Source organism: Chaetodon auriga, chromosome 17 (genome assembly GCF_051107435.1).
Source record: "Chaetodon auriga isolate fChaAug3 chromosome 17, fChaAug3.hap1, whole genome shotgun sequence".
Lineage (NCBI taxonomy): Eukaryota > Metazoa > Chordata > Actinopteri > Chaetodontiformes > Chaetodontidae > Chaetodon > Chaetodon auriga.
The window spans coordinates 23,621,889-23,640,000 of record NC_135090.1 but is presented as its reverse complement, the minus strand read 5'-3'; the positions used below and the strand labels follow the sequence as shown (position 1 = coordinate 23,640,000).

Below are 18,112 nucleotides of genomic sequence, written 5' to 3'. Positions count from 1 at the left end.
ATGGAAAAACGAGTCGTGGCCAACGCTGGCGTGAAAAACAAGAACTTTGCCAGAACTTCTCAGTGTAATCGTCGAAAGACTTCGTTCTGCTCGTGGGCGTTTTTCTCCGAGGATGACCACGTTGGTCCGGCTGAGCGAGACGCCTGTGAGCTGGTGTCCACACTGACGTGATGATCGCGGCCTCGATCCTGAACACGAAACGCAGCGTTTGATACCAAAATGAACCTTGTGATTGTTTCTGGTTGAGGTTCATTTTCTCACACTGAAGCTGCTCGTTACGGTTAAAGATGGGTCGTGGTCGTGGTTCAGAGACGGCGACGTTGACTCCGTCCCCGTCCGTCTCCGTTTGCTGTCCTACCTGTCCTTCTGTTCTCACCTGTGAAAACGTCGTCAGTCCGAGTACTGTCAGAACCTCGCAGTCCACCTTTAGCTGAAAGTCACTGAGTCACTTGAGTCACTGTCAGCAGACGGACTCAGACGCCTGCTCCTCGTCTCTGGTACGCTGCAGTCGCTCTGCTTCGTCTGGCAGTAAAAACCTGATTTGTTGCCCCTTTAAAGTTGATTTGAAGGTCAGATGGAGACGTCGGTGAGACGGAGACGTAAACAGCGGGGACACAAACCGAGAGACTCGCCGGGAAAGCAAATGGCTTCATTTACAGCAGCTGCAGTGAGACAGACGCTTCACTGCTACTCACACTCAGTGTGTGTGTGTGTGTGTGTGTGTGTGTGTGTGTGTGTGTGTGTGTGTGTGTGTGTGCATTTCACCTGTCACTGTCTGTCTTCTGATTGGACCAGTGTCCCCTTCCTTTATCCCTAATTGGGTGACTGAAAAGGTGAATTTGTTGGCTTTTTCTCCTCACTCGACCCCTGAAAGTCTGCAGCCTTCAAAGTAAACGAGCTGGAGATGAACTTGGTGACATCATCTAATTAACGTTTTAACTCTTTATCTGGATACACATCATCGAGTAACTGCCCGGGCAATGGTAACCCACGGCAACAGATGCCAGAGGAGGCAGCGTGTCTGGTCCTTCAGTCGACATTTGATTGGTTCGTCTAAGTCCTGTCTCTGTCTGCTCTCTCTCGTCCTCTGCAGGGCGGGCTTTGAACAGGACATTGAGGGCGACCACTCGTTCCACCCGGACAGCTGCCACGGTAAGATAAACCTGCCGCTTCACAACCGCAGTACCAACGGTAACGGTGATATTATGGGGTGTAAACAGTGGATTGTGAAGCTGCACCGATGATACAGGCAATAAACCAGACAGGAGATGAGACAGAGGGAGTTTGGAGGAGTTTAATGTGTTTTTGTGTTGTTTTTCTTGCAGCTGATGTTCTGGCGACCACACGGAACCAAGAGTCCGCTGCCGACTCGGCCTACGGTAAGAAGCTCTGTCTGTTCCTGCTTCTGCTCAGGGTCACAGCAGAGAGGTGTGGAAAGAGACGGTGAGGATGAAGAGTAACCTCAGGTGGGATCCACCGCTGAGGGCGGCAAGCTAGGCTAACTAGCTTCCACACAGTCAATTATTTGATCGTCCAGCAGCTGGATGTGGACTCTGTTTGTGTCTCCTGATGGACGTCAGTCCGGTCTTGTCTCTCTTTGAGCTCTGTGTTTGGTCTCCTCCAGCTCCTGAGGGACGGATCTGCTCTTTAGCTGCTAAATGTCCACCAGCTGCTCTCTGACTGACTGTCTGCTGTTTGCTGCTCAGCAGGAAGTTTACAGCTTTTATTCTGAAAGCGACGCCGTGAGAGCGAAGCTGAACGGTGACGTTTCTGTCCGACAGATAAACGATGATCTTAAAGTCAGTTTGAAGCTCCGTAAAGCTCCGTAAAGCCGAGAGGAGCTGCAGCTTCATCGCTGCCTGTTTTCACAGTCATTCTTATAAAACTATTGATCATAGCAGCCTTCAGCGTGATGGATCCTCTCAGTGTTGGCCCTCAGCTGTCAGTCAAGCCTAGCTGTGGGACACGCCCACTCAGAGGCTGGACTCACAAACATGTCTAAAAACTGTGAATCCTCTTCTGGAAAGCAGCTGTGGTATCATTACATCTTCTGTCTGCTCGCACAGAACGTGAGAGTTCAGACTGAATTTCAGTTCTTCTCCCGTCAGGTTCATGAGGTGGTCCTTAAACCGGGGATCGCTCCCACCACACTGAAATCCCACAAGATACAAATGAAACGAAAGCTGAGGGGAGGCGCTCCGACCTCCTCGTCCCGGCTCGACCCCTGCGCTAAACAGCTCAAACTCGACCGGAAGAAATGTGGTTATCGCCGCTCGATTGGCTCGTGTGGATGTACAGTAGCTCGCCGCTCGGTTTGACATCATTACCCCCCACTAGATTACAATCCAGCAGATCAAAGCAGCGCCTCGCGGAGCTGCCTGCTCTGTATTCACCCCGGCTGCTACCTGACTGTCAGGAGTCCTGCTCGCCAGCCGGCCCAGGTATTGTCATTTGCACAGCGACAGCAGACGCGTGCAGTGAATCCCATTAGACTCTGCATTACTGCGATCAAAGCCGGAGAGGGGACGGAGACGGCGGGACGCAGCAGAAACAGACTTTTCTGATACGTGGTCCACTCGACTCGAGGCGAGTTCGTCTGTCTTTGTGTGAGCTGACCGCTTCACGTCAGCTGTTAGGACAGCAGCGATAAAGAGGAGGGAGGTGAAGAGAGCAGAGGAAGAAGAAGAAGTGAACGTCCTCTGTCACCACATACCATGATACACTCGCATTAATCCAGCTGTGAACGACGTGCTTCATCTCTGAGGCTCCTCAGAGTCGACCACAGGCTCAGTTTGGCTTTTTCTGAGGCGCTCCTGCTGGTTTGTGGCTGAGCGCTTCAGATCGGATCAGAGAGCTGCAGCTTCCAGACTAAACACGCTCGAGTCCACGGGCACTTTTTAAAGAGCCGTGCATCCCAGAGTCCTCGGAGCTTAGAGAGCGCCTCCATCTGTATTCTGCTGCGGAACTTAATTGCATTCACCTGGCATCTAAATGAGGCCCTGTTAGACGACCGGAATGAAAAGTGTCTGTTAAAAAAAGCCGAGAGTGGAGCTCCGAGAGCCGGAGAGCAGAGAGCTGCTGTCACGGAGAAATTAGCCGAGCCCCTGTAGAAACTACAGTTTAATCAAGTCAACTGTCTGCTGGATCTGTTTCAAGTCCACCATCTGCAGAGACCTGCTGCATTTAGGTCGGACGTTAAAATCAGAAGTCAGGCGGCGTGAGACGAGTGTCCTGGTTCAGCGAGCTGAGAAAAAGAACTCACCTTTCTTCAAACGCGGTGTTACGACGGATGTTTGTTCTTTTAATGTCTGCACATCAGACGAGTCGCAAAAACCAACAAATTCATCCAACGTGAGTCAACGAGGTGCAGTCCGTCCTGACTGATCGTCAGTCAGCTGTTAGCTCGTCAAAGTCAAAAAGTCAGTGTTTAAATTCAGTTTAAACGGACGGAAGACAAATGAAGTTCAGCTGGATGTTGGTCAAGTGTCAGTGAATGTGGCGCTATGGTTAGCTGAGGTCGCTCTTTGATGCATGGACAGCAAACATTAGCTCGTTAGCTTACGTGGCTAACGTCAGCGGCGTCGTAGGCTGCATATCAGCTGACTCTGGACAGTTCAGATGGACTCTGGTGTCCACTGTCCTCAAGCTGTGGAGGACGGGGAGTTTCACCTGTGAGGCTGGCTGCACCTGTTGAGGAGAGCTGGATGAAGAGCGTGTGGAGCCACGCCGATTACACCGTCAACGTTTCAGAATGCATTCGTCTTGCTCTTGTCTTCAGTTTGCTTCTGAATTTGCACATTTAGAGCAGCCAGAGGACGGAGACGTTAACCTTAACACGCTGAGCTCAGGTGGATTTATACATGTAGCTGCTGTAGCTTCACCTCAGCCTCTAATTTGCCTCCTTAATCACTGAAACAGCAGCAGGGTGTCGGAGCAAAGCGAGAGCCTGCGGTCTCTTACACAGCAGCTTAGAAAACAATGACTTCATGCCTGAATTTGCCTTCTATAAATACGACTGAGCAGCAGAACTCCACCTTGCTGCGTGGTGATTAGCCCCGGCTGACTGACGTGATTACAGGCGCAGCAGATGTGAAGCAGCAGGAGGCTCAAATGTCGAATGCAGATTAATTCACATACTTCCACAGATTCATCCTTTGACTTGCGCTAATTGTATCGTGATTAACCGTCATTTAAGTTTGAGGTTTTATTGACGCCTGCGGGGATTACCCAGGGAGCTAATGGCACCGTAACACAATGAAAAGCGGCAGCAGCCTGAGTGCACACTTGGTAACATTAGCCAAGGATGGCAGTGCTCGTTCTTCACGCTTTCACTGTGACGCTTCAGCTTCGACATGCAGCGATTAGGCGGGGGGTGACTGGTGGTGGCGGCGGCGGTGCGATTATACAGTAGGACCGACAGCAGGCACTTCCTCCATAACGGCGTCTGAGGCATTAACTTCATGGTGTCGGGCAGCCGGGCATGAAGGACTCCGAACGCAATGGATGACTGATGTTTTAGCCGGCGTGCGTCTGAATCTATCCGCCGCGCTGCGCTAGAGTGCCTGTCGTTACTGTAATGACATCGTTTGGCGGGGAACTATTCCCGTAATGACGTTTTCGCTGCAAATTGGTTATTTAATGCACTGCGAGGGAGGCCCCTGTGGGTTTAGTTTGGCTCTGAACGGACATAAATTGGCCATTATGCTGCAGCGTGCCATTAAAGGGTGGTTTTATATCGGGTGAGAGCTGACATTGTGCAGAATGAGTTCCGCAAATGCAAATTCTGATGGTTCTTGGATGACGTGAATGCCGTCTGTGTGCTGTCTGTCTGCGACCTTTACATTACTTATTGTAATGTTGGTGATCCAGGAAATGAGGTTTATTCTGCCGCGCAGCTCTAAGTGTCAGGCTTAATAACCAACAATTAAAATGGGTTTATGTCCTTAAAGTTGACTCCTCAGGAAGTTGAGGATGGCGGGCTGAAGTCACTTTCAACGGGCACCGCGACCCTGAACGTTACCCAGAGGAGCTGAATGGACGTCCACACGCAGCAGATCTTCATCAGGAGGATCGTGTTGATGATGTTTCTGTCACATGACTGGAAGAATACGTCTCCGGACTGGATTCTGGAGATAAATGTGATGATTACTGAGTTCTGCACTCAATTAAAAATGCAGCCAGTCGTCGCTGCGTGCCGGCAAACCGCCTCGGCGTGAGTTCACTTCAGGACCGAACGTTTGTGTCCTGATCAAACACGGATGAGTTGCCTCAGTTTACGGTGGAGGCTGGACCACCAGCCTCGGTGGTTTCAGTGCGACTCGGTCTCTGCGGCAGAGCGACTTCTTCCACGCTCTGCTGTCGAAAACTCTTCACATGCATGAAGGACAAAGTGTTTGTGCTGCGAGGCTTCGGCGTCAGCGTGACGCCGCTGGACGCCGAGCCGCTCCTCTGCCGCCGCTCGGGGATCTCCGTCACCTCGAGGGAGGACGTGGCGAGGCTCCATCGCTCTCGACACAACAGCTTCGTCTGCTTTTAACGACCCGAGAGCGAGGATGTGACATTTAAGAAGAATGTGACTTAGCAGCTCAAACGCTGTTTAACCGAAGTGTGAAGCGTCTTATCGCTCACCGGCGACAGTCAGCGTGACATTTAAATTAAATGTACGCACCATTTCAAATCACAGACGTCCTCTTCCAAGTGCTCATAATGGACGTCCTGCAGGGACGAAACTGCACCTTCCTGCATTTCCTAAAATGTTGTACTGCCGCTTTACTGTCCATCAGTCTTTTGCTACAGCCCCAATAAAGTCTGCAGTGACTTTTGAAGTACAGGAAAGAACAAGTTCAACATTTAACCCGAAGCTCGACCTTTGACCGGCGTTAACCTGCAGGTCCGTAAACGCCTCATTCATGCAGACACGATGCAGGTTTGTCTCCTCACGTCTCCGATACCCGCAGAGCATCAACATGTTAGCATGTCTACGTTAGCATTTAGCTCTGCTGTGTGTGAGTCGCTAGCTGCTGTTCTTCCGTTTGACTGACAGGTTGGACTGAACCATGACGTCACGCTTCTTTGTTTCCAGAACTTCTTCCACGCTGTGACGTACGTCGACATCAGAGAGGCGATCGGTGCTTTGCTCAAAGGCATCTGTTCACAGCGCACATAGCAACCTCATTAGCTGTCACTCCCAGCATCCCGTGCTCAGAGTTCAAGATGGCCGCCGACACACACGCACACACACACACACACACACACACACACACACACACACACACACACTCCTCCAGTCTCTCCTGTAGCTCCTGTAGCGTGGGAAGTAGTTGTTATGCTGAGCGGCTGAGCGCGCACACACACACACACACACACACACACACACACACACACACACACACCTCCACACACACAAACATAGGATGTGTTTTTGCACTTCCTGCTTGCTCCTACACACACATATGCACATTTACACCCACCCCCACACACACGCACACGCACACACACACACACACACACACACACACACACACACACCTCCCCGCATTCCTGCAGTCCTTGAGATCCAGAGTAGATGACAGAGCAGAAGTTTCAGTTCTGAGGCTGTGTGTGTGTGTGTGTGTGTGTGTGTGTGTGTGTGTGTGTGTGTGTGTGTGTGTGTGTGTGTGTGTGTGCGTGAGCGGCGTTCTGGAGTGTGTCTCAGTGACGGAGGCTGGAATGTCTCCATTGGATCGTGGTCTGTGCTGCTGGAGGCAGTGAAACGCAGCGCAGGTGGACGTCCGTCTGACCTCGGTCTGCACGCGCTGCAGCCTGAGCTGAGGCTGAGCGCGCCTGCAGCAGAGGACAGACGACGTGTCACACAGCGCCTCCCAGAGGGCAGAGGTTGAAACAGGTGGCGAGCAGCAGGTGTGTCGGGTCAGGTGTAGAGGACACTTGGACTGATGGCTGAGCCTTTTGACCCCTCTGAGGAAGACCGAGCTGACCTGAGGTCAGCGTAGAGCTCCCGCCTTTTTGCATGTGCTGATAAAACAAACTGCAGTTTTTCTTGAACCACCTCTGTGCACTCGCGGTATCGTGGCGTGCGAATACGTTACCGGCCTTCGTCTCCGCGGGAGAAATCAACCCGCTCACTTCCAGCTCTTCAGAAGGACGATGTCTAATTACAGCGTGTCTGCAGCAGAGACAAAGGCTGTGATTACACCGCAGAGCAACAACAACCACAGAGTGTGTATCAACTGAAAGTGTTGTTAAGTGTGTGTGATCATGTGTGCACCAATCGCTTGGCAGGAGCGCCTGCGTGTGTTTGTGTGTTAATGTGTGTGCGCGTGTTCATCAGCGAGCAGGCAAAAGAGCCATCATAGCGCGTTAAAGTGTTTTTTAATGAGCTGGAGCTCGTACAGATGGACTGAGAGTGTTGTGAGGCTCGCGCTGAGCAGGCGGGGATGAGGGGTTAGGAAGCAGCCAAAAGCAGTCGTACTGATGCTAATTATCTTCATCTTCTCTGTGCGCCGAGCAGAATGAGGCGGAGGATAAAAGCCGCTCCGCTGGACGCGTTTCAGGCCGCCGCCGATCACCGGCGTCCAGCCGAAGAGGAGCGACGGCGGCGGATGACGAGAGAGTCAGGCCGTCTCACGTTCTGCTCACCGCCATCGACACGTCATAACGAGCACAGATAACAGCTGAGGGCGAAGACACGTTGTTATAGAAGTTCTGTTGGTAGTTTATAGGTTCTACCAGTAGTTTAGAACTTGTCTGTTCGCCTCCAGTAGTTTGTTGTTGGACCAGTTTTCACTTCCAGTTAACGATGTGATCTCTTTGCTGCACATGACCAGCTTCACACACTGTTCTTCAAGTGGAACAGCTGTCATCACGCTGCGCTCTGTGGTGCTAAAGTGTAGCTCGTATTAGCTCGTGTGCTAATAAGATGAGCTGGTGTGTGAGGTGTTTAGCGCGTGTGCTGCAGACGTGATGTGAGGTAATGAATGCGTTCCTGATTATTCCGGAGGTTTGATGTCGGTGAGACGCTTCCCTGTTGCTGTAACACACAAGCTGATGGAAGTGAGGCGTGCACACACACACACACACACACACACACACACACACACACACTCACACACACACTGGAGCTGATTTTTGTGTGACCTGTCTGATTGCTGTTGGTGAGTGTGTGTGAACAGTTTCTCTCCCGTGTCTTTGCTGACCTTCACTCATCAGTCTTGATTTACTCAGCCAATCAAGAATCCACATAGTCTGTGCCTCACACACACACACACACACACACACATACACACACACACACACACACACACACACACACACACAGTGAGACACCCACATTGATTGACCGGGTCGATAAAAACACAATATGGAGCTCAGTGGGAATCAATCATCAACAAGGAAGCTCACAGTTGGAGGTTTTTCACCCTATCAGACACCTCTGTGTGTGTGTGTGTGTGTGTGTGTGCGTGCGTGCGTGCGTGTGTGTGTGTGTGTGTGTGTGTGTGTGTGTGTGTGTGTGTGTGTGTGTGTGTGTGCGTGTGTGCGTGTGTGTGTGGGGGAGAATGAACAGTGAAGATGGTTACCTTTACATGCATGTGTCATCTGATGCTGAGAGTGTTAAGTCTGAAACTTCTCACACACACACACACACACACACACACACACACACACACACACACACGCATGCACACACACACGCACATAAAAACTAATACAGCATCTTTTTAGACTGAACAGAAACCAGGTGGAGGCGAGGACGAGTTAGCAGGTGGGACAGACGTCAGAGGTGTGTTATTGAACTTTGGACAGAGCTAGGCTAGCTGTTTCCCCCTGCTTCCAGCCTTTATGCTAAGCTATGCTAACGAAGGCTTCCCTCCAGCTGTGACACCTCCCTCTCAGATAACAGAACAGGTGTGTTTCCCATAATGTTGAGCCCCTCCTCCAAAGCTACAGTCAGCTAATAAAACATGATATGTTTTGTGAAGCTAACATGTAGCACAAGTTAGCGCATGGGTTCCACGTGAGTGGCTCATCACCCAGAGCCTTTGAGGCGACGGTTGACTGAGTGTAAAGAGGTTTTTGGAGCAGTAGGTGACGCTGCATCAGCTCCAGTGTTCCTGTTTTAAACGTGGCCTCGTGATAAATGTACAGAAAACGTCTTTTTTCTAAAGTTACATCAGCGCTGAAACTTCCTGTACGCTTTCCCCAAGCTACCACTTTTCTTATGAGACAGAATCATTTTACACACACTTAAACACTCGCACAAAGAACAGAGCCATTATGAAGGAAAGTGAATTTCCACCTCTGAGTGCGTTTACTGCGTCTCCCTCGGCTGCGATGATGAGCATCTGGATAATGTGGAGGCTAAAAGGCAGCTTTTAAACCTAAACTAAAAGTCTGGTCAGGCATTTAGAGGACTGCCGACACACGCGCAGAGGAGGGTGTGTGTGTGTGTGTGTGTGTGTGTGTGTGTGTGTGTGTGTGTGTGTGTGTGTGTGGTTCAGCTCTGTTCGAGCCCAGTAACAACGTATATGGTGGAAATACGTATATACAGATTCACATCAATAACACAAACATAGAAGTAATTAAAATAATGTCCAGCTTTAGCGGCAACGTCAAAGTGATGAACACATGAACGCATCTGGAATTAAAACCCAGAGATTAAAAAAATAACAGTATTCTGCTGACGAGTGCTTTTTTTTTGTGCTTTTGGACTTTAAACATATTTCGATGCTGATGCTTTTGTACTTTTACTTGTGCAGTATTTTTCTGCAGTGTGGTGTTAGTACTTGTGCTCAGAGATGTATGATTAGAGATGGACACAGAACAGGCTCTCGGCGCCGTGACCGCCGTGTTCGTAGCTTCCTGTGGGATGTCAGACTGTGTTCTGCTGATTGAAGATGTGAGCACGTCCTCCATCATGGCACCCCAGTCGACACATTACTGGACGTTCAAGCAAAACAACGTGTTCCACTGTTGGAGAAGTGCGACCACAGACGAAGATCGCGTCTGGGTTTTAACCAGAGCTTCGTCTGCGTCGTTAACTTTGCTGAGGATACTGGAGGCTGATTGGCTGCAGGATGTGCCTCATGTTCGTTAACCAAACCAGAACCAGTTTGTGTTGGCTGGTCTTTGGTGATAGGTTGTATCTCCACCTGGTAACAGGGAGCAGCCAATAGGAGAGGGCCTGGTTGTTATCAGCTGTGAACAGTTTCATGTTTGGAACATAGATTGCTTGATTGACAGGTGTCTCAGCCTGTTACACTGAGCCTCGGCAGCATCGCCCAGGCCTCTTCCCTGAGTCCCAAAGTCAAATTTGTGGGTTTCCGTGATCGGCGAACTCAAACTCCGGGTTTCACAATGTTCCTGCAGGAAGTTTGACGTGACAACAAAGACACGCTCCTCTCTGGAGTTTGTGTGTTTGCTTCTCAGAGTTTCTTCGGTTTAGGTTTGGCCTCTCCAGCCGTGTGCTGCTGAAGCCATCTGGCCCCGGGACAGTTGACCGTTCAGCCGGAGCGCGAAGACCATTTCCAAATATCCAAACACGCCGATCAGCACGCCAAGAACAGCTCAATTAAAAGGTTGAGTGCACACTCCATTAACGCCACAGAGGGAGCGTTTAGCGGCGCTTCCCTTCCCATCGCCATTATCATGATCATCATCATCATCATCATCATCATCATCATCACCACCACATCAGGCCTTAATGTGGAGTGACACACAAACCCTCCTCTGATGTGAATGTTACCAGTAAGGCTGAGTGGGAGAGGTGAGATGAACGTTCACGCCGCCTTAAAGACCTCAAACAACAGGAACCGAAGACTTCTGAAGGTCGCTGCCTCGTTTGTCCTTCAGTCACAGGACGCAGGTTTTAATTACACACCTGGTGTTCTTCTCAAGGTTCCCGCCTTTTCTTTCCCTCTTAATGAGGATTTTAGGAGAGGTTGCCTCGATTTGCTGCTGGATAATATGAGCGCTGCGAAGACCTTTGACATTAATAAGCCTGAGTGTCAGCTGACGTGTCCTTGGGCAACACGCTGAATCCACATGTGGTTTCACTGTTCCTGCTCAGAGAAGTTACGTGCAGGTGAATTCAGGCTGAGGGTGACGTGGTGCCTATGTTCCGGCTGACGGCCTCGATGGTTGCAGATTCCTCAGGGCAGCTTTAAGCCTGTGTGGAGCAGAACCATCACACGTTAAAGGCTTCGAGACTGAAGCGCCTGAGAGATTTAATGTCCGACATTAATAATGCCAACAGGTGAGAGGCTAAGTTTGTGCGGTTGAACCTCAGAGTACATTCGGCCATGTTTGCCACAGGGACCAGGGAAAGTCAAAGTCCCGCCCACAGTGTTTGATTGACAGGTGATCTCTTGGAGGCGGAGACCCCCACAGGTGAGGAAACCTGGAGAGTGACTTCAAACATAAAAAGCGGACCGTGTGGTGAGGTGGTGAGGAGCGGCGTTTTCCAGCCTGCTGCAGAGAAACAGCTTCATTCTTATTCAACACCCTCACACTCACACTCACACACACACACACTCACACACACACACACACACCTGACACAGAGTGTGTCAGGTGTGTGTGTCTGACCTTTAAAGTGGGGGATAGTGTGTGTTACCAGCATTTTCGATGGCGAAGGGAAAAAGTCAAACTTGACAAGGTCTCCTTTTTTTCATCACTCGCTCACACACACGCACACACACACGCACGCACGCGCACACACACACACGCACGCACGCACACACACACGCAGACACACACACACACACGCACGCGCGCGCACACACACGCACACACTCTTTTTATTTCTCTCTCGCTCCCTTAATCCACGTCTGTCACTTCTCTCTCTCCTCCAGCTCGCTGTCATTTCTTTCTCTCTCGCCCTCTCGCTCCTCGCCGCCTCTGTCACTGCTGCCTGCCTCCATGTGAATACCAATGGATCTGCTGGAGAAGGAGTGGGCGAGAGAGCAGCCGACACAGAGAGAGAGAGAGAGCATGCTAATAGGGTAGAAGTTTCTGGAGCTTGACTTCAGTGTTTGGAGCGTCTTCCTCGTTCTTAAAGCCACAGCTCACGTCCAGCAGACGTCACCTGGACGCGACTCAGGATCTGATGTTGTGTGACTCTCGTCATTATTTTGAACCTGTGCAGTAAATCAGAAACACCTGCTCTGTGTGAGCAGGTGAGTCGTCCTCACCTGAGAACAGCAGCACTTATTGGTGCTTCAGATGACTTTTACCTGACAGGTGACCTGTGGTCACGTGACGGATTTGTTGTACGTCTGCTGGAATTAAGTAACCCAAAGTATGAGACAGGACAGGCTCACCTGAGCTCAGGTGAGTCCGACTCGCTCTGCTCGGTGCTGAGAGTCCGGCCCGCCGTCCTCCAGAGCCTCCAGACGAATGTAGGTTAAGAGACGCAGGCAGAAAGTAAAGCAGAGGACTTGAGGGATGAGGATTATTTTTCTGTCCGTCATCACTTCCTGCCAACTTTCTTTCATTTTCATTTCCTTCCTCCTTCTCGCTCTGTGTCCTCGTTCCTCCTCGACAGGCCGACAGTAGATAAAAGCAGCCTTCTTGACGTTTGGCAACCAATCAAACGGACAGAAGACAAATTGTGACATGAGTTGGGAGCCACAGAGGAAGTCATGTGATGTTGTTGTGATGCGGGAGGTCGGTGGATGTTTGGACGGTTTGTCAGTCCCGTGGACGGCGTTCAAAGGCAGCGACAGACGGCCTCCTTTGTCATTTAGCTTTGACGCCTCTCAACTCTTTTTTGGGAGATTTTAGAGCTGCTGAACTGAGCCTAAGCCAAACGTGACGCTCCACAGAGCTTGGAGGGTTTTGACCAGACGAGTCAAAGTGTTAGTGTTTGTTTCAGGAGCGTCAGCTGGATGGAAGCCGGTCCTGGATGATACTATGACCGGATCTAAACCTCTGACCTTTAGACACATCGTTACATGAAGGGAGGTCTGTGGTGTTTGTCGTCCATCACTGTGCTCGACCTTGGAAACAGCAGCTCCAGGTCCGCTCTGGATGTCTCCCCATGATGAGACTGATGTTACTGAGGCACAACGTGGCTGCAGTGGCTCCTTTGTTGGTTTTTGGAGACAGGAAGTAGTTTGAGTCAATGGAAGAGGAGACGACAGAGACGTAAGTGAGAGATAGAAGAGGAAGAAGAGACGTGTCTGAGGCGGCCGGCAGGCGGGGGGTTAAAGAGTACTGGACCATTTCCACTGACAGCGAGAGAAGACTTCACCCTCCATCCCAGAAAGTTTCCTCAGCTCAGACTGACAGCAGAGAGAAAGTTTCCCGGTGACGGAGAGAAAGAAACAAAGAGGCAGAGAATGAAACATTTCCATGTCGGCTGTAATTAGCATAATATTCTTCTCTGTGTGTCTCCATCATCCTATTTATAACTGTCAGAGTGAAGGACGGAGATGAAAGTGTGGAAATAACGAACATGAAATCGTCTGTTAAACACAGGGGGATGTGTGTGTGTGTGTGTGTGTGTGTGTGTGTGTGTGTGTGTGTGTGTGTGTGTGTGTGTGTGTGTGTGTGTGTGTTAATCCTGACTGGACGTGTAATGACTACTTACTCTATTTCAACAGTATTTTGCATAAAAGACAAATTTGTTTCATGGCGTCTTGTATCAAAGCGAAGCCTCCGAGGCCTCGAGGCAGCGCTGGCTTTGAGGTTGGAGACGGTTGCCAGTTTGAGTCCTGGACCGGCGTGGGGGGGGGGGGGATAAAACCCCCGGACGGCCGACAGAGCACGGCATGAAATGAGCTTTTTGTTTCTGGGGGTATTTTTGGCCCTTTGATCAGGTTTTGGGGGACATGCTGCTCCTTCTGAGCAATTTAACTGAGCTATGAAATAATAAGAGGGAGCTCGCAGGTCCTTCAAGGGATGCTCTGCTCGTCCTTTAGCACCGATCCTGCAGCATCATCCTCTTCCACACTGTCGTCTGCATGTCTGATCAATATGTTTCCGAAACTTATTCAATATGTCTGCACACACACAACAGAGCAGGTTCAGCTTTAGGCCTTCAGACGCTGCTCAGCGCCTCCAAACAGCAGCACAGGCGTCGTTTTACATGAAGACAGATTCACGCCATCGTCGGTGACTTCCTGTCAGTTAACCAGAGAAAGTTTAGCTTCATCACAGCTGAAATCTTCTCTGTCTGAATGTTTGAGGTCTGCTGACACTCGGCGTCACTTTAACATACGAGTTTCAGGCTGCTGACTTTAACTTTCAGCATGAAACGTTAGACAGAAAATGACGTCTTCATTAGCGTTGAGCGGAGTCTGCAGTCAGCGAGCCCTTTAATCTGCTTTAAGAACAGTTTGATTCAGCAGACTTTCTGACCGTGTGAGCGCTGCAGTCAGTAAACAAACAGCTTCGCGATCGATGCTGCGGGAAAGCAAAGCTTCAAATAAACAGGTTTTATAAGAGGCAGATGAGATTTTTGTGCATCGACACTCAGCTGAAAAACAATCATCTTCCACGTCTTCGCGTGACTCTGAAGACTTTCTCACTGCTGGATTAAGTTCAAACTGGGTTTAGATCTATATCACTTCAAATCAACCATGAATGAGGAGCTATTTTTATAAATGCACATCTCTGCTGTGTAAACCAGGATTATTGCTAACACGCAGCTCCTGGAGGTCTGTTCAGCTCAGGATGATAATAAGAAACTTTATTTGTTCAGCAGCTTTCGTACAGTTCAAAGAAATGACAGGCAGCGAGTGCTCAGATTAAAAAAACAATGTAAAATAAGAAAACCCACTTCATAAGAGCAGTAAGAATAAAGACTATAACGACACCAGACGGAAAATAAAACCACAGAATAAAATAATAAAAGTAAAACAGAGAACAAAGAATGCATAAAATCCCAAAGCGAGAGGTCGTCGAAGGCTGAAGGGATCAGTTTTCAGCTCTGTTCAAAATACTCAGCGAGCTGCTTCCTGATGTCTGAGGGTCGTTTGTTGCAGACCTCCAACAAAGCAGCAGCAGATGATCAGAGTTCTTAGCGATGTAGCTTGGTGCTAGCTCATCGGTGTACGAGGAGGAGGACCGGAGCAGCTGAAACTGGACTCCTGTGGTCTCTGCTCCTGCTTCTGCAGAGTTTTCGATGAGCTGCAGTGTTTTTCTTCTGGAGGTCAGGAAATAGAGCGAGCTTTCTGATTCTTTGATGTTCCTTCTTTAGCTGTTTGTCAGGTGGAAAAATGTCGTTTTCACCACCTTGTTAATGAGACCTGAAGCTCAGATCTGAGTGGAGCCGAATTTCTATTTGTATTTGTTTAATTAAATATGAGCCTCTTCTGTTGTACTGCATTATTCATTTGCATTAATGTGCAGATTTTATTCTCTGGACAGGAAGTCGACTCGCCAGTTTAATCTGCATTCAGATGAATTAAAACCAAACAGCATCTCTTTTTGTTTTGAGTCGAGGATGTCGTGTGAAGATCATCATACGCAGTCGTCTGAAACACAGGACGCGTGTCAGGTAGAACACAGCGTTCTTGTTGGTGATCTGTGCCGTTGTGTAAGTTTCATTTACTGCCAGACGCGTTTTTTCTGTTTGGCCTCCAACATTGGTTTTATAGAGATAATCCATCAACAGCCAACAAAGACTTTCACTGCACCCACAGAAATCAAGTTTGAAGGGAAGCCTTATAAAATGGTCCCAGAAGGTTTCCTCCCGCTGTCAGCCGGCGAGGCCGTTCAAAGCCAGCTGTAAATGTGTAAAAATGCAGCGTGAGTGTCAGCAGGTAAATCAAGCCGTCACTCTCGGTCTGGGAGGCTGCCAGGTGCGAGCGCGAGGCTGTGAAAGTGAAGCAGGACGGCAGTAATGAAAAGAGCTCCTGCGGTGCTCAATCAAGCCTTCAGGATAAAGAGCAAACAGAAGCCACCTGAAAGTCACGGCTCCCGTCTGTCAGAGTGCTTCATCACGCGCTGACGGCGTCCTCGTCACAAAAACACGACGACACAAACACGACGCGAGGAGCGAGCGAGCCTCGCTGCACTTCATCTGACCACCACCAGATGGAAACACTGAGCGGTTACGATGACGTCTTCTAGTCTGAGCGTGACGCAGCCCCGACGTACGAATCATCGCCCCTTAACGATCGACTGGTCAGCAGACAGTTTGTTTCACATCAGCTGCAGGTCACATGATGATCGACGTGGACTCTGTGTCTCCTGATGGACGTCAGGCCGGTCTTGTCTCTCTTTGAGCTCCGTGTTTGGTCTCCAGCTCCTGAGGGACAGATCTGCTCTTTAGCTGCTAAATGTCCACCAGACGGATTAACAATGAGCTGAACACCCAGTACTGTATGTACTCACATCCAGGGTTCTAAATTAACTTTTTTGATCACCAGCCAATGTGGCTGGTGATCTTCTAAAGTTACCAGCCAATCAGAATTTCCACTAGCCAAATTTTTTCCCGGTGAAAATAAGAGAGATTATGAGTGCCACCGAATGCATTTGATCATTTTATTTACATTATTGGCATGAAAAATGCACAGAAAGTACAACACATGAAACAAAATATAAACAGAAAGTGCAAATATTTAATTTATACAAACAAAAAATGCTGTCAGATTTATTATTTTCTAAAAGACATTTTTCCAGTATTTAGTATCATTACATTCCTAATAAAATGTATTTTTCCTTTCAACTTAAAGTGTTTCTGCTTTCGTTCTTTAATAAGAAATATATATAAGTAACAGCCATGACTTAAACACTTGCATTGGTAATAAATTGAATTATGTATGTACAACTAGAAAACACAAACAGTGCAGCAGTCAGTATTGCAGACTCCTTAGGCTCTCCTGATGACTTCGGGCACTCTCATGGTCCTTTACTGCCTCCACTTTAAATTATTAGTCCCCACCACAAAATTATTCGTCTTGTTTTTTTCTTTCGTGTACATGCGGCAGTCCTTACAAAACATGACGGCATTTTCGTGATCAAACACAAGCCATTCACGACCTGTCAGCCATTTAGCGTTAAACTTTCTTTTCTTCGTTTCGCACGCTTTGTCGACATTCTCATCCCCTGCCTCCTTCCTCTTCTCCCCCCAGACGTCTGTCCCAACCACGCATTTAGTTTAACTTTACTTTTTACTTTTAGCTAGCTCAGTCTCCTTTTTTACAGTTTATACGCCGCCGTTCATTCTTCTTCTTCTTCTTTGTGTTTGCGTTTCCGTGGTTTCTCGCGCCGGTTGCACTACAGACTGTAGTGTGCCTGCGCACAGCCAATGGGCGTCTTGTACGTCATCACGTAGCATTACGACAGTGTTCATGGGAAATGTAGGACGGACTGTCCGGGAGACAAATGACCAAGAACTGTAGAGCGGCTCTGACTGACATGATTGCCTAATGCATTACCGGCCAAATTGGCTAGTAAGTTTTTATTTACACCCGCCAATATGAATTTTAACCCACATTTGGCGGGTTGGCGGGTGTTAATTTAGAACCCTGCTCACATCCATGTCCAAAATAACATGAAAGCACAAAGTAATGTTAAAGGCAAAATAAACACATACAACACTACCATAATACTTCCTACAAATACACGTGAAAATACAGAAAAACTGCTTAAATAGATCAAATATTAGAAACATTACAAACATCTACATGGGGTAAGAATATACACTAAAATACTTCAAATATATACAGAACTGCAGTATATCTAGGCTAAAACATACATATGTTACATTGCTAACATATCTACAATATGTTGTTTGCGGTCATGTGACGTCAATCCAGATGGAGGGCAGGAAGTGAGAACTGCAGTGGATCCTGGATTTAGGCTCAGAAAAACAAGTGAAAGCAGACAGAAGTTTCCTTGTCAGCGGTTGATCCACGACCTCGGGACCGAAGTGCTCCGAGATGACTGTCGTCGTCTGTTTTAAACGGTGCGTAGCTTCTACCGTCCTGAGGGTCGTTCACGTTAACGTTCACGTTCACGGTCGTCAGCTCGGTTAACCGCTCGCGAAGGTCTGGTGAAAAGTCACTGAAGACGTGGATCGTCTCAAAACAAGACCGCTACGTTCTTCAGGTCATCTGTCCGACGTGAAACCGTTAACGCTGATTTCAGTTACAGTGTCGTGTTGCTG

The 18,112-nt window shown here is 48.9% G+C and overlaps 1 protein-coding gene across 5 annotated transcripts in view; it reads left to right on the top strand.

Moving 5' to 3' along the window:
- Positions 1-18,112, top strand: part of LOC143334973 (semaphorin-6D-like) — a 112,750-nt gene that overhangs the window by 83,332 nt on the left and 11,306 nt on the right. For all 5 annotated transcript variants that reach the window (XM_076754041.1, XM_076754046.1, XM_076754042.1 and 2 more), the window contains 2 exons: positions 1,094-1,152; positions 1,326-1,379. In XM_076754041.1, coding sequence (XP_076610156.1) covers positions 1,094-1,152; positions 1,326-1,379 — 113 coding nt within the window. The remainder of the gene's footprint in view (positions 1-1,093; positions 1,153-1,325; positions 1,380-18,112) is intronic.